This window comes from Schistosoma haematobium, chromosome ZW (genome assembly GCF_000699445.3).
Source record: "Schistosoma haematobium chromosome ZW, whole genome shotgun sequence".
NCBI classification, from domain to species: domain Eukaryota; kingdom Metazoa; phylum Platyhelminthes; class Trematoda; order Strigeidida; family Schistosomatidae; genus Schistosoma; species Schistosoma haematobium.
Window position 1 is genome coordinate 18,167,535 of NC_067195.1, and position 14,899 is coordinate 18,182,433.

The window sequence follows — 14,899 nt, forward strand, 5'->3', positions numbered from 1 at the left end:
GTTATGCACTTAGTGTTAGAATTGCATTGTACTCTCTTTGGATTAAAACAAATGGTAACTGTCATGATCAACTGTCACTATCACATGAATCCGAGTAGCATCTTTACTTAACTGGTTTTTCATACAGACAAATATTAAGTAATAACTCGATTTATAGTATAAAAAATTATTAGAAGAGATGGATGTTGGCTAACAGTGGAATCCAAGACGGGAGTTTCATCTTATTTGGAACTCGTCTTTGGTTAGATGTACCTGCATCCTAGAATTGATGTTCACTAAAATCTTATAGCAGTACGAAACAACTGGTTTTCAATGGCACGACCTACAAGTTAAATCAATCTACATAAAACTCCACCAGCTGAAGTTTATATTAATTGATAAATACTCACTTGGTAGTAAGTTGAACAGTATGACTGTCTGAATACTTTGTTTCTGGTATTTCAATTGAGGAGTTCGTTTTTAGCTAAAAAAAGGTACCAATTTAACATTTTAAAATCACTCATAGTGGTTGTTGACGTTAATAATTTAACTTCTGATGTTATTCAGTTTAGCACTCTATCGGTTTACCTTAACAGTAAATGATCATTAGCAGTGTATTTCTAAAAATCACCATTTGGAGTTGATAATAAAAAGTAAACAAACCATACAAATTTAATCATTTTTTAGTGTCACTTCACTTCGGTGTTGTTTTACTTGTATCTTCCCATTGTTATTTAGTACTGCGATTGACCAGTCTCAACTGCAGTCATAAACAACAATGGGAAGATACAGGTAAAACAATACCAAGTGAATTTAAACGTCACCCCATTGTAAAAGCAGGTGGCTATCAGGGCTCAGTAGCTAAGTCGATATCATGATAGCGTTTGAAGCGAACAGTACTGGGTCCGAGTCCCGAAGTGAAGATCAACTCTGCGATGCAGGTACATCCAGCTGACGAGTCCCAAATGGGACGAAACGCGCGTCCTACACTCCACTGCTAGCCACTATCCATCTTTGCTTAAAAATCACTTCACTTTGCTTAAACTAACTAACTAACCAGATTCCCTTCATTTTTTCCCTCTCTTGAAACTGATTCTTTTCTAAATTTAATTTTAATCAAATTGAACAGTTTTCCCACATTTATTCAGTTAAATTTATGAAATAAGGTTCGAAGTTAATTAACTAATTTTCTTAAAATTAAATAATCTACATTTTAAAGAACAATTAATTTCTCTATCCCTATTATTATTATTCTTATTATTATTTTACATTTGCTTGTCTCAGGAATTATCACATCGCCAAGTTGACTAGTTCATGTTTACTCTTCATGTAGCAATAATATATTCTTCTACAGTTTTGGTGAGTTATTCTGTTCAGTTGTAATGATTTTTATCATGAAACTGGACCACATATTTGGATGGAATCGATTGAAATTAACTGAAATCAACTTGTATATAGATGATTACTAAAAAACAATCAGTATGTAGTCTGAGCGTTTTTTAGCAAGGTTGTTTCCTACGTGCTGACCCCATATCCTCCCCCCCCCTTTTACCCAGGTTTGGAACCGGCAGTAACCCTAGAAGAGCTACAGGCAGAGTTATGTAATCTGAGATGTGGAACTACAATAAATTGTTCATTCTTTCAATAACAACTTTATTTCAATTATTTAAGAATATATATTATGCTAATCTAATTCCCCCTATCAAACTTCAATGTGGCCGATTACCTCCAACCACCTAACATCAAAAATAGTGAACACGATGTAGAGTCACTTGGTCTAGTCGTCACATTAACACTTTATGGATAAGATCTAGCCAACAGTAAAAAGTTAGATAAAAAATGATATTGGTCACTACCCAGTGATCAATCGGCTGTATGCATCTCATTTCTACAACATGTTAGTTTCTGGCCAAATAGTTGTGATATTGTTTCAGGCTGTGGAATTTAGTGGTACGAAGATGTGAACCTACCAGGTAGCATCGATTCCCTCAAGAATGCAGGTACGCCTCGCTAAGGAGTGCCGAATAGCACAAAACCTAAATCGAGCAGCTTTTCCTGTCGACCAGTCCCAACTATCTATTAATGTTTGATCTATTCTGGTGGTTAAAGACAGGCTTTTACTTTTTTAAATTTTTGATGAGAATGATAATGACAATAATAATAGTCTGAGTTAATATTTGGACAAACATATTTCTCTCCCTATAAAGAATGAAATATTCTCCATTCATTGTATGAATTAAAAATATATAATTTTTGTATTTTTAAAATGTTAGTTTCCGAACAGACTTTTGATTTTGTGGTAACTAATCGCAGTCTGGACTATATAAATCTGTACGTGAAACAATTTATTAGTCAATTGAATGGAGTATGACTTTGACTTATCACTAAAACTTTTACTTGTCTAGTGCTTAACTCAAAGACTTTCAGTAGTGATGATAATATAAAGAAATGAAGTATGTCTTCTAAAGAAATGTACAACACAAGGGGAGAATATAAAGCCGTATAAAAAATCTTTAAAAATGAATAAATGACATGCTAATTGATTGTTCTCGAACATATTAATAACCGATCATTAACATGAGTTGTCAGTTACATCCATTTCGGTTATTTTATGAATAATCAACTCCTACTAAATGATTCCCAAGTTGATAGTATGATGATCAGATAAAGACATGAGAATAATTCAACTTAGGTTATATGTAACATATTCAATGCTATTCCCTCTGTTGTATCCAGAAATTTCGGTTATTTTCCTATTCATTTTGTAAATGGGTATTGTATATTGAAATTTAACTTTCATAAAACATTTCATTTTGAGCTATAACGTTTATTTGTGGTTTTTTCTCTGTGTATCGAGCTGTGTTACACTGGAAATATCCATAACCAATAAATCTAGTTACATGAAATGAAATTTTTGATGATGCATCAATCATTTACTAGATGAATGAAAAAAATAGGACTTGAAGCGCTAGGTACAACAAACTTAGTTAACACTGTAAATGTTTTCAGATCATCCCAACACTTAGCTGTTTTTTATATTTTATATTGTCTTCCTTTTTATTGGGTTCATCTCTCACTTTTATATTTTTTCATGTAACTTTGTGTCAGTCACCACACTGTGACTATTTGTAAAGTCTCTAATTAGTATCGTGATTGTAGTAAACGAGGAAAACCAAACAGTACTTTTGTAAAACATGAAAATCATACATTAAATACGTCGTCTGCATACCTTCCTTCAGTTGTCCTTTATATACTTTATCATTCTTCCGATCCTGTTTTTATACTGATTGCTCTTCATTTTCCTTCCCTTTTTTTATTTCACTCTTCCACTAGTAAGCATTCTACTTCCAATTCCTTCTACATACTACTTATATCTGTCCTCATAAGAAGTGCATACCACATGATGTATAGAATGACAAATTCTTTGTTGTCGTTGTTATTATTATTGGCCCTAATCAACTGTTACATTAGTTTAATGTTAGAAAAATATTTAGATATATCATGTGATTTTACCTTTGTTCTTTACTTTCATAAACTGCTTCATTATATTGTATTCGCGATCAGTTTAGATAGGAGGAGAGACGAAAATTACGTGTTAAGTATTTTCATGAAAATCAGTTCCAAAATCGATACATTTGTGTTGTGATAAAAATAGAATTTGGCAGTTTAATGATGCCAGAATTGTTTACATCACCTAGTATTTACGTACATTTAGTTTATTTCAGAATATATCTATATTCTTTATACAATATTAAAAAGTACAGTTCAGAAAAAAATAATTAAATGTTTCGTCAAATATGTTCACGGTAGAATAGTTGATGAAATGACATTTGATCTTTGAAGTGTTTGATTTGTCCAATAAACTAAACAATCACAATTTCAATAGTTTAGATCATGAGTCAATTGAAGCTAGACCACCATGGAAAACCTGGAAGCACTGGACGGCCATTTCGTCCCATAAATTAGTCTAAATGAGTTGTATTACACTATGGTAGAAATTAAAAGCAGCCCCTAAGTAATATGTCGTGGAAATTTTATTGAAATCACAATGTTTATCAAATGATTGATATGAATTTGATAAAAATTAACATATTTGGTAATCCCATGAAGTAAAATCACGTTAGCCAACCACTTATTTTATCCCTTGTGAAATTCAGTTGATATTATTGGTTTGATTAATTTTAGTGATTTCAATCTTTGGTCCAATTGATATTTAATATTAATTGGCTAGAAAAATATTTATTGAACAAAATATTAACTGATTAATGATTTTAGACGGTTACGAATGGCAGTCATCCATTTAAATTTCCTGTTTATTGGAATTTCTTAGTAAGGTCTAGCTGATTGGCTGTGTAATGATTATTGGGACACAGTATCTCAATAAATTTTGTACTTTAGTTAACCATATGGGTGGTATTAGAAGTTTTGATGTTATGTGATTGTAGGTAGTTTGCAGGAAATCCTTCTTGACTTAGGTTATGTTCCACTTTGGACTCAGTATTAAGATATACCTGCAACCTTGAGGGAACTGATGGAGTCTGGTGGATTCTAACCCGTCATCCAATTTCATTACTTAACATTAAAACAATGCATACGATGTCAAGTAATCTAGTCTAATGGGCACATTGTAACTTGACCAATGGGATTCCATCAGCTCTAATCGTTAAACAAACATAACATTGTTCAATATTCAGTGATCGATCAATGTAGATTACAAGTTCTGTTTACAGAATTCAGTCAAACGTTAGAAATAATCATTAATTCAAGTTGCTTAAACTTTAAAATTAAGTTTGATTCCCTTCACATTAGTAATCTTTTTCCATATTCACAAATGAGCTGACTCATAATATACAGTTGGTAATGAAGTCATTAAGGAAATACACATGAAATACTCAATACTCATATAACCATAAGATTATGCCTAAACTGCGCAAACTTGTGTTGAGGTAGTGAACCAATGAGTCACTCAACTTTCGATTGAAACATTCTAAGTGCAAATACCGTTTCATCTACCACAGTTTAAACTGTTGGATATTTTTTTATAGAAAGAAAATGTTAAGTGAAATGTAGTTAGTTTATTATAAACTAAGTTTGTATAAAGGTGCAAAGCGCGCACACACACACACACATACAAACACACACTATCATACATAAAACACTAAACACAAACAAATCAAATGATTAGTGATTTTAATCAAGGGAATTTATTTTTTCCCTCCTTACTTTCATTTTGACATAAACACAATATATTTTGATTTATTGATAATGATAGTAACAAGAAATCTCAAATATTTAATCGAAGTTGAATAAAGGAAATTAAAAATTTGGTTTTATGTCCATACTTTCTTTTGGTTGTTTACTTTCAAATATTGGTGCTTGAAGTAAGATTAGTAATAATAATAATAATAATAATAATAATAATAATAATAATAATAATAATAATAATAATAATAATAATAGTAATAATAATAATAATAATAGTAATAATAATAATAATAATAATAATGGCGTTTACAAAGGAATCGACTATTGAATAAAAAATTAGCCTAAATGTTTACTTTTAAATTGTTGATGTAAAATTACTTGTTAAAATGGAATGAATATTGTATGTAGATTGTTAAAGTCAGATGAAAAGTAGACTTTTTGGTATATATTCGTTGAAACAATTTGCAAGTTGTTCATTTCGTCAACTTACTGAATTATTAAATGTTTTGTTGGAATATAATCTTACTTGATATTATGGCATCATTCTGACATTAATAAAATCGGACGAAATCAAAAGGATAGTCTATCTATTAAACTGTCCATTTGAGGATCATATAGATCGATGAGCAGGAGATTATGTCAAACTAAAATACTGATCTACTCGTTGGTTAACTTATTTGGGTAATTGAGGGTAGTCGATAGAAAACATTACCTGATGTAAGCTTCGTGCTAGAGGGCAATTGTCATCAAGGTTAATTTGCGTTCCTGAAGGAACCAACGCTCACTGGTGGATTGGAATCCTCGTCTCCCGGATTGACAGTCACAGATATTGTCAGTGAACTGTCCAGATAGCAAGTGAACTCCTGCAGGACTGGAAACTTTACAATTGATTGATCATTGAGTAATGAATAATGTTGTTAGGGTCTAGTCTTTTAGTTCTGAACGAAATACTTTCATTAGGCTTGACTATTTCAATTGTTTTTGATCAACTTAATTATACATGAAATAATAGGAGGAGGAGATCCAGTTCAAATCATTACTCATTAACTAGGTGATCAGAGTTTCATTCCATCTATTATGTTCTTGGAATAATGAGATCACCTCGATACAAACAAAACAAAATCCAGCGACGTAATAAAAGGACAAGCCAAGCTATTCCTTCACGCCCAACCCTGCTAACTAGAGGAAGGTCAGATTCAACCGGGAAAAAATATAATTCCACAAGCAGCCTGCTAGAACGAATGATAAGCACACAATTCATGCGTAATATAGACCATACAAAAATGTCCTTGAAAAGCGTTGCAAAATAGCGTGCTAAAAACGAGAATGAATCAATGATGTTTAGGGTGTTAGTGTGATAATCGGCAATTTTAGCGCGAAAATGAGAAACTCATATTTCCACAATTAAATTACAGAAATAAGAAGTTTAATCAGTGGTTTCTAGAGATTATCTAGCATGCTCAACACTATCATGCTACTCAAGTTAACTATCATATCGACTTATTTCTACTCTAACACCTACTTTATGTATCTACTTATAACTCATTTAAATAACTTTTAATACTGTATAGATAAATGAAGGAATTCGACACAATCCATTAATGAAATACTAGTTTGTATATCCAACTTTATAGTCTATATGTTTGCCCAAATAAAAATAAGTGAATCGGTGTTGAAACTAGTCATCTTTATTGTATGAATAGTTAATGCTAGACCAGCGCCCCATATAAATAAAGTAGTTATGTAATAGAACAGTGTAATGATTACAATCATAATAACAGTTATAAACAAACAATGAATAAAATCATACAGTTCTTCTTTGTTTTTTATTCATATCAATTAATTTAACTATTTGAATTCATTAATATACACTTGATTACAATTATGATTTAATTGATAGCGCTAAATAGGTTTTATACATGAACACTATTTTCTAGAATTTATTGATTTAGCTCCCTTTTTTTCACTATTAATTTTACTATGATAATCAATGAAAAAATTCATTGTTCTCTTTTTTTTTGTAAAACATGATAATGGAATTCAATGTATGTATGTCTATAATTTCTAATGTGTTTATGCTTTTTTTATATTTAATTAGTACAATGACATACCAAATCATATATGTAACGTATTTAATTAATCGCTTGTTTTAGGTGTAGAAAATAATGAATACGACAGAATATATGATACCATAGGCGCTGTAATGTTCATTTATGAAAATTTCCTATTTTTTTTTATTCTTAGAAACTAGTTCAGTTAGTAATATTTCACATTGATCAGATAATCACTGAAAACTAGGTTTTAGTAGGCAAATATTTGGTTCTAGTATGAGAGTCGTCAGTAGTGTATGTCTGCAATCCTACCATGTATAGACTTTGGCTGTGAAGTTATATCACGTATGGTGAACTAATTCAAGATTGAAGATATTTGTCAATAAGATTCGATATCGGTCTCACTATATGGTAAACAAACTAATGCTGAAGAATTTTAAGTAGTTGATTCTAATAATTTGATGCCATCATTCACACTGTGAGTCATGAAGCTCTCCATTTAGATTTGTTTGTTACATTCAGACTGGACACAATTCCAACTGAGGCTGTACGAGCTATTCATTGTTCTTTTATTTTCAGTGAATATCCGGTTCCCAGTCGATTAAATGTAACGGCAGGAAGTTTCATGTTAGATTGTGAAACTTCGGTAAACTTCGTAGCATTTTAAATCATCGTCCTGGAAAAACTAAAAATCAGAAATTAGAGAGCAGTTACTAAAGTGTAATTCTGGCCTGTGTTATAATCGGTAGAAAGATTGTTAGGTTTCATGCCGATCACGTTGCTGTCTCAGCTTCCAACTTGTCAGACAATCTGTTCAACTTTGGTTAGTTATATAGTACTGCTTTTTCCACAGCAGGATGCTTGTTACCGGTACTGGATCAGAAAACTATAGTTTTTCATTTTTGCCTGACACAATTATCCTCAGATTTATCTTTAATAAATGTACGGAATAACAACAAACGGTTTTAGAATAAGAATAGTTTTAACAGTTACCATGCTGAGAAATTTGTTTGGTTAAAATAACAGCTATCTTTGTACGCAGTACTTATGAATAGTTTTGAGATAATTTAGGATATTTGTTCAATGGAGTTTATTTACCAATAGTTACATGTCAACTCAACGTACAATAAATCTATTTCACTGAAATTTAGTTAGTTATGGTGAGTAGCATACTATGCCTAAAGTTATTCTTATTTGTAGACAGTATTCGTCTTAAACTGATCAGACCTGAGTTGTCATTGAAAAGCAAGGGTCCTAGACAGCGTCTTCGTCCAAGTTAAGGACTTACCAGCAGTGGGTACTCATGACCCCACTGCAGATTGGATCGAAGGCTTTTTAGGTCTCATGATGAACCTTTTACCACTAGAACCATTGGACGTCATTCCAATGGTACCATTCATTTTTTAAAACTTGTATTGTTGGTCAATCCTATCACTCAGTCTTTATGTGTTTGAATGATCGGAAGAAACAAACCTATTCGGTTTTTGAAATTTTACTGATGAGTTAACTTATTCAAATGAGAGTTGGATATAAGTTGTCACGAGTGAAGCCAATAACTTTTAAAATTAGCTACGTTTAATAACTTATAATCGGATGCTTAAATGAAATAATTGGAGATTTTGAATAAAAAGTAAACAATAATCGAAGCAGAATATTATGAATTCATTATTTTATTTCATGAATTCACATCACCATCTTACCAACCTTATTCATATTGAATGTACAAATTAAATTTAACCTGATGACTGACCTATATTTTAGTTTTAATCTAATTCTGTCAATATTACTGTTCACTGTAAGCTATCAAGTGATGAGATGTGACTTGGTGGTGAACTGAACTTAATGTTACGTAATTGATCGTTTTCGATCGAAATTGGTGTCTTTTTTTATCAAGACTTGTTATATTACTCATGGAAACTAATTCTGTAATAACTTTTCTGTAATTTTTTGAAATATTTATGAGATCTGCAACAATTATACTATAGTTTTGTTCCCTAATATTAGTAATAGTGAGTACCAACGGACTTCAAAATGACTATCTATGCCGATTAATTTAGATTTGAAAACTAATAATTGGAAATGTATAACTTCTTACATCAGGTATATATCCTTTGAATAAGAAACAGTATTCATGACTCAAACGCTCAGTCTATATTATAGTTTGGCTTATGACGAATTCGAGCTTCAGCGGGAATGCTCACTAGTCACTAAGATGGTAAGTAAGTTCACATGGTAAGTATTGATTAGAACAAAAGTAGTAATATAACTTAGATAGAGTGTTAGTTTCATTTTACCGCTCATCAATTGATTGAATTTCCATTCCAGTGGTGTTGTACACTTTCATCTTAAGCATTCTCATCATTCATTAAATGAATAGAATATAAAGGTCATTTGTATCAAAAAATATCACGTCAGGTTTATGCATCCATGTATATATGTGCCTGCGTTTGCTTGTATTTGTTTATCTTGTTTTAGCTTTCTGTATTGTCATTCTAGAGACTAATTTGAAAATGAATGACCTATACTTTGAATGTACATTACACGTGTGATTTTCTCTTTGTAAATGTCATGTGTCAATGTTGTGTCAATTTGTAACACTTGAAGTTGGTGCTTCATCTTCTAGTATAAACTGACTAGCTGACAAACTAACTAACGGAACACATTCTATGAGTCAATTATGTCAAAAAGAATGATCAATAAATTTTTAAAGATGTTACATATATTTTCAAATGAATTAGTTGATACATTGATTTCTGTTATGACATTCATTAAAATTCCAGTCGTCGATTAAAGAACCAATGAAAACTAGAGAAAACAGGGTTAATACTTGGTCACAGGTTATGTATAGGTAAAAAAGAACCTAATGAAATAAAATGAATTTGTATCATTCTGTTCAAATCTTTGTTCTTGTTCTCTTCAATGTTGTAATGGGAACTAAATATATGAAATGCCCTTTGTCAGTTTTGTACACTTTTGCAGTTCTCATAATTGAGTTATTTCGGTATCCAACCCAATATTTGTATGTTCTAGATTAGTGATGTGTCATTGTTTAACAGTTGTAATAAAACTCCGAGATCAGTATTCTCTAGATAGATCAACTTGTAATTTGGCAAAACCATTATGGAGTACCTATAATTAGTTCTACTGAAAGGTCTTGGCTTCCCACTACAACTTTGATAGCAATTCAGTGAATTACCAGTGTAAACCAGTTGGGATCTAATTATTTGATGTTTAATGGACTGTTTCATTCTAGATCGAAAATCCTTAACTTTCTTTTGGAATTGTTTTTCTAATTCGAGTATTATATTTTGAAAATTCGTCCTAGTGCAGGACTCCTCCAGTGCTTCCAGGTTTTCAATGATGGTCTAGCTTACATCGACTAGTTAATTCAACTATTAAGATTACTACAATCTCCACAAGCCCCAATTCTGATCAAAATCTTTGTTTGACAATGAAACAGGTAAGGCTTAGAGAAAAAAGTAATATTTACATAGCAGACATTGTTTATCCAGATCTGAATTCCCTAACAGATCCTGTATAACATGAAAACTTCTAACTCCATATTAATTTATTGCTAAATATTTTTTACTATGGTCTAGGATAGGCTGTACTACAACTGACATTATGACGCACAGAACAGCTGTTTCATCCTAGGATTTAACTACTCATCAGTGCACAACCACATTATCAACGGTTGTAAACCTAGTACCTTTACGTCTCGTGGTCAGCACCTAATCCTTTAAATAATGAGTTTGAACATAGGAGTCCACAATTCCTACTTCATTTATTTCATAGTATAGCTAGACGATCATCCAGTGCATTGTTGTGGGTATACTAGATTGAAGAGGTGCATTTTGAAACGAAAGGACTGTTCATTACTTCCTGTTTTTCAGTATTACCTTAAATGATATAAATCAATGATAAATACTAGCGACAAATGGAACTAATCGTCGCGAAATTTTCTCATCAGAATATAACTTGTTAAATCAAATTTACATTATCTTATCTTGTCAATCTATACTGGTATGATAGTAGCACTCGAGTTTGATGCTTGCGTTAATCATCTAGTAGTAACGAATCAAATTAGCGACTTCTATGTATATCAAGCTTGTGGGTTTTAACACTTTTTGTTACAGCTTTTATCTGCAGTCAACCATTCTATAGGACTTAGTCGTGTAGACTAATCTAGCACTTCAACAACTGCGGTTTCTAAACATATAAGTATCTGGGAAGCTTCGGAAACTTATTGAATCATAAGTGAAAGTTATTTAACATACGTAAACACATTTCCGAATATGGTTATAGGTTAAAGGTTTTTAACGTTGTAACAATAACAAAGTTTCATTACGTTAGGTAGTAAGCTCATGGGATTGTTGACATGCAGTGTTACATTTGAGGATCATGAGACACCTTGTCATATTTGATAATAATTTAAACAGGAGCATGTAGTAAGAAATTTGAACATCAATTAGAAGATAGTTCTTAAAGTGTATATTACCTAATTACTTACGCCTGTTACCCATAGTGGAGCATAGGCCACCGAGCAGGGATTTCTAACCGACTCTGTCCTATGTTCTCTTTTCCAATTGTTCCCAATTGCTATCCATTCTTTCAGTATCCGCTTCCGATTCGCACAGCAATGACTTCTTTGATCTGGCTCTCTTATTTTGACCTAGAGGATTCCGAGTTAGAGTTTGCCTTGTGATACATTTTGGTGATTTCTACAATGTATACCCTATCATCATCTTTTCTTAATTTCCTTCTCAGCTGGATGTTGGTTTTTTCTCTGACAGAAATAATGTATATGTTTTATCAAAATGTATTCCAAGAATTCGTCCCAAATGTCTTTGGAGAGAATATCTAAATAATGTAGATACAAATAATAAGTTATCAAAACTACTGCTTTAAAATTTTCAGAATTCTTTGGTACTGAACGAATGTAGTTCTGTGTACTTTACGGTTAGTGTTAAAATTGACATTTTACATTATGAGAGTTCTTCTTGACAAAATTGTCAGTAAAGTAAGTTTAATTCATGAGAAAATGGAAAGGTATGATAAAAAAAGCATCATTCTACTCACATGATTCTCACTAATTCGCTTATTAAATATTTCTAATCGAGACAGTAAGATTAAAAGTTGAAGAAAGAAACATTCCTTTTCAATAAATTTCTCATAAGGGCTCTCACACTAATGTAAACGTTTTCTAAATTAATTGTCAATTCAGTACCAAATAAATGTTGGAAGATCAGTTTAACAGTGTATTTCAGTATCTTCTCTAAAGATGGTAATTAGTTGAAATTAAAATTAAGGCTGAAATTACATAGTCGGTTATTGATTACAATCGGTTAAGTAAGAGTAAGGATTGAAATCACACAATTGAATATGAATACTTGATGTTATTTGTAAAATTAATAGTAAGTAATTCATGAAACGAATGTAAAGAGAATTAGATCACCAAGTTATTCAGATAGAGTAGGTAAGAATGAAATTGTAGATTAAAATTGAACAATATTTTTCAAAAAAATTGAGCAATGTAAATGTATCAAGTAGAAGGAGGGAGAGTAAACTTAGAGGCTTTTCAAATATTTTTCGTATACAAATATTACGTTTATTGATATGTATTTTTAAAAATTCCATTGTATCTAGGAGATGAATGCTGGAAGTAGAGTACGGGTTCCAACATATTCTATAAATAGCTTTAATAATTAAATTCATATTGAAGTGGTTGGAATGTATTGACTAAATGTTCGATTCTCGTCACTATTAATTCATTAAAAAACCCTGATGAACAATTACTCGAAAAAAAATGTTTCTTCTCTTAACTTGCAGTTTCATTCTGCTTATGTGAATACATATGGTGATAGTTCCTGACAGAACAGATGCGATAAACATATCTCTCAGTTGATTAATCTAGGGTAAACTATGACTTTTTTAGTTAAATATTGAACTATTTCTTAATTTGTTCATTCAAAACAGTTCTAGTCTTAGTTCCTTACCGAATAAAGTTTAAAATCTTTGTTTTAAACATTATTTGGGAATTTTAGACAGGCTCGTTCAATAAACGCTTTGCCAAACTTGTTGCAGTAGGAATTTCGATACTCCCAGTATATTCAAATTGTAGTACTTTATGCATCTGTCATTCTAAAAAGTAGTCATATTTATTTTTTCTTTGGGTTAAGTGTTCAACTAGGATTTCAGGGGTAGGATTACTTATACTGAACTTATATTGTGAATAGCGTAGATAAGGATGAGCGTTTTGATTGGTTATAGCCCGTTAACAACTGGCTAAAAGATTACACTTTTCAGATCGCTTTTGTATGGTAAAAAAATTGATGTTCCCCCAGTTATTAATTACTTGTATAAACTGGTATAGTCTTCCAAAGTCTAGCTCAAATTATTCCCAAATTAATTTCAAAATCCCAAAAGCACCAGATCAGGTATTCATTAAATGCTTTTTTATATTTCCTAGTTAACATCAAGGACTGATCTTTTTTAGACAACCACTGAAACTAGGAAACGATGCACATCTATCTCATTCAAGTATAGGATTCTTCATCTGTGTGAGTCCATGATCCTAATGAGAATCAAAACTAGTAACTTCAGGTCTCGCGGCCAGCACTTAACGTTTAGATCACTAAGACAAGGTCAAATGGTGAACGTATCTAACTCTAATCAATTTCTTTTCATATAATTAGGTATTAATTTAATTTGATTCTAGAATATCTTTACATTTACAGAAATATCATTCAGTTAATTGGTATGGATTACTCCACTTACACATGTTCATTTAAGTAGATTCATGCTAATATACCTGCCAATTTTATAATTATTCAGTTCAAATAAAAATCACATTATAAATATTTCATTTCTCATACAATCATTCAGTTATTGGGTTCAGTTTTACAACATTCTCGTTCATACTTTAACCTAGTCAGCTGACTTCACATAGAGTGTAGTAATATGATCATTTCTTTTTAACTAAGTGGTAACACAAAGGTTAATACACTTATTATCTGCATACGTGCTTAGTCGAATACATCCATAGTAGTTTTAAAACAAAATATTTTTTCATGTTACTTTTTTTGTCTTGGCAAAATAATTGAAAAGTTTTTATTTAAATAAACGATATTAAAATTTCAATTAATTTTTATGAAATTGTTTACATATTATTACTTGTGTTGGCATACTATAACAAATAACAAACGAATATTGACTAATTTTAAAAATTATAAAATTCATCATTACATTAGAGAAAAAACAACGTTTGACACATTTAAGTCAGATGTGTGTGCCTGTTCATTGTGTGTTTGTCTAACAATAGTAACTAATATTGAGTAATTTCAATGTTACCCATCAAAAAAACAGTTTCGTGGATTGGCTGAAGTTAGACCTTAATACAGTCGGATGCTGGCTCAGTAGTCTAAAGTTTAAGAGTTCGAGTGAGGTATCGTGAATGTTCACTGCTGAAGAGTTCCATACTAGGACGAAACCGCCGCTCAGTGCTTTCGAGTTTTCAATGGTGGTCTGACGTTAATCGATTCATGATCCCAACCAAAACTCAACGATCCCCACAACCTCGTACTGATAATTTCAAATTGTTGTTATTACTTCACAAATTAGTTTACAAAAAATATGCGTGCGTGTAGGGACATAAGGACTCACAT

At 31.4% G+C, this 14,899-nt stretch overlaps 1 protein-coding gene across 4 annotated transcripts in view; it reads left to right on the forward strand.

Annotated features, from left to right (window-relative positions):
* MS3_00002923 (uncharacterized protein) overlaps positions 1-14,899 on the forward strand; it is a 90,596-nt gene that overhangs the window by 23,661 nt on the left and 52,036 nt on the right. Inside the window, exon 2 of one of the 4 annotated variants that reach the window (XM_051210584.1) lies at positions 1,264-1,338. The exons of the other annotated variants lie outside the window; for them this stretch is intronic. Within the exon in view, the coding sequence (XP_051070590.1) occupies positions 1,264-1,312 (49 nt within the window). The 3' untranslated portion in view covers positions 1,313-1,338. The remainder of the gene's footprint in view (positions 1-1,263; positions 1,339-14,899) is intronic. 4 annotated transcript variants of the gene reach the window in all.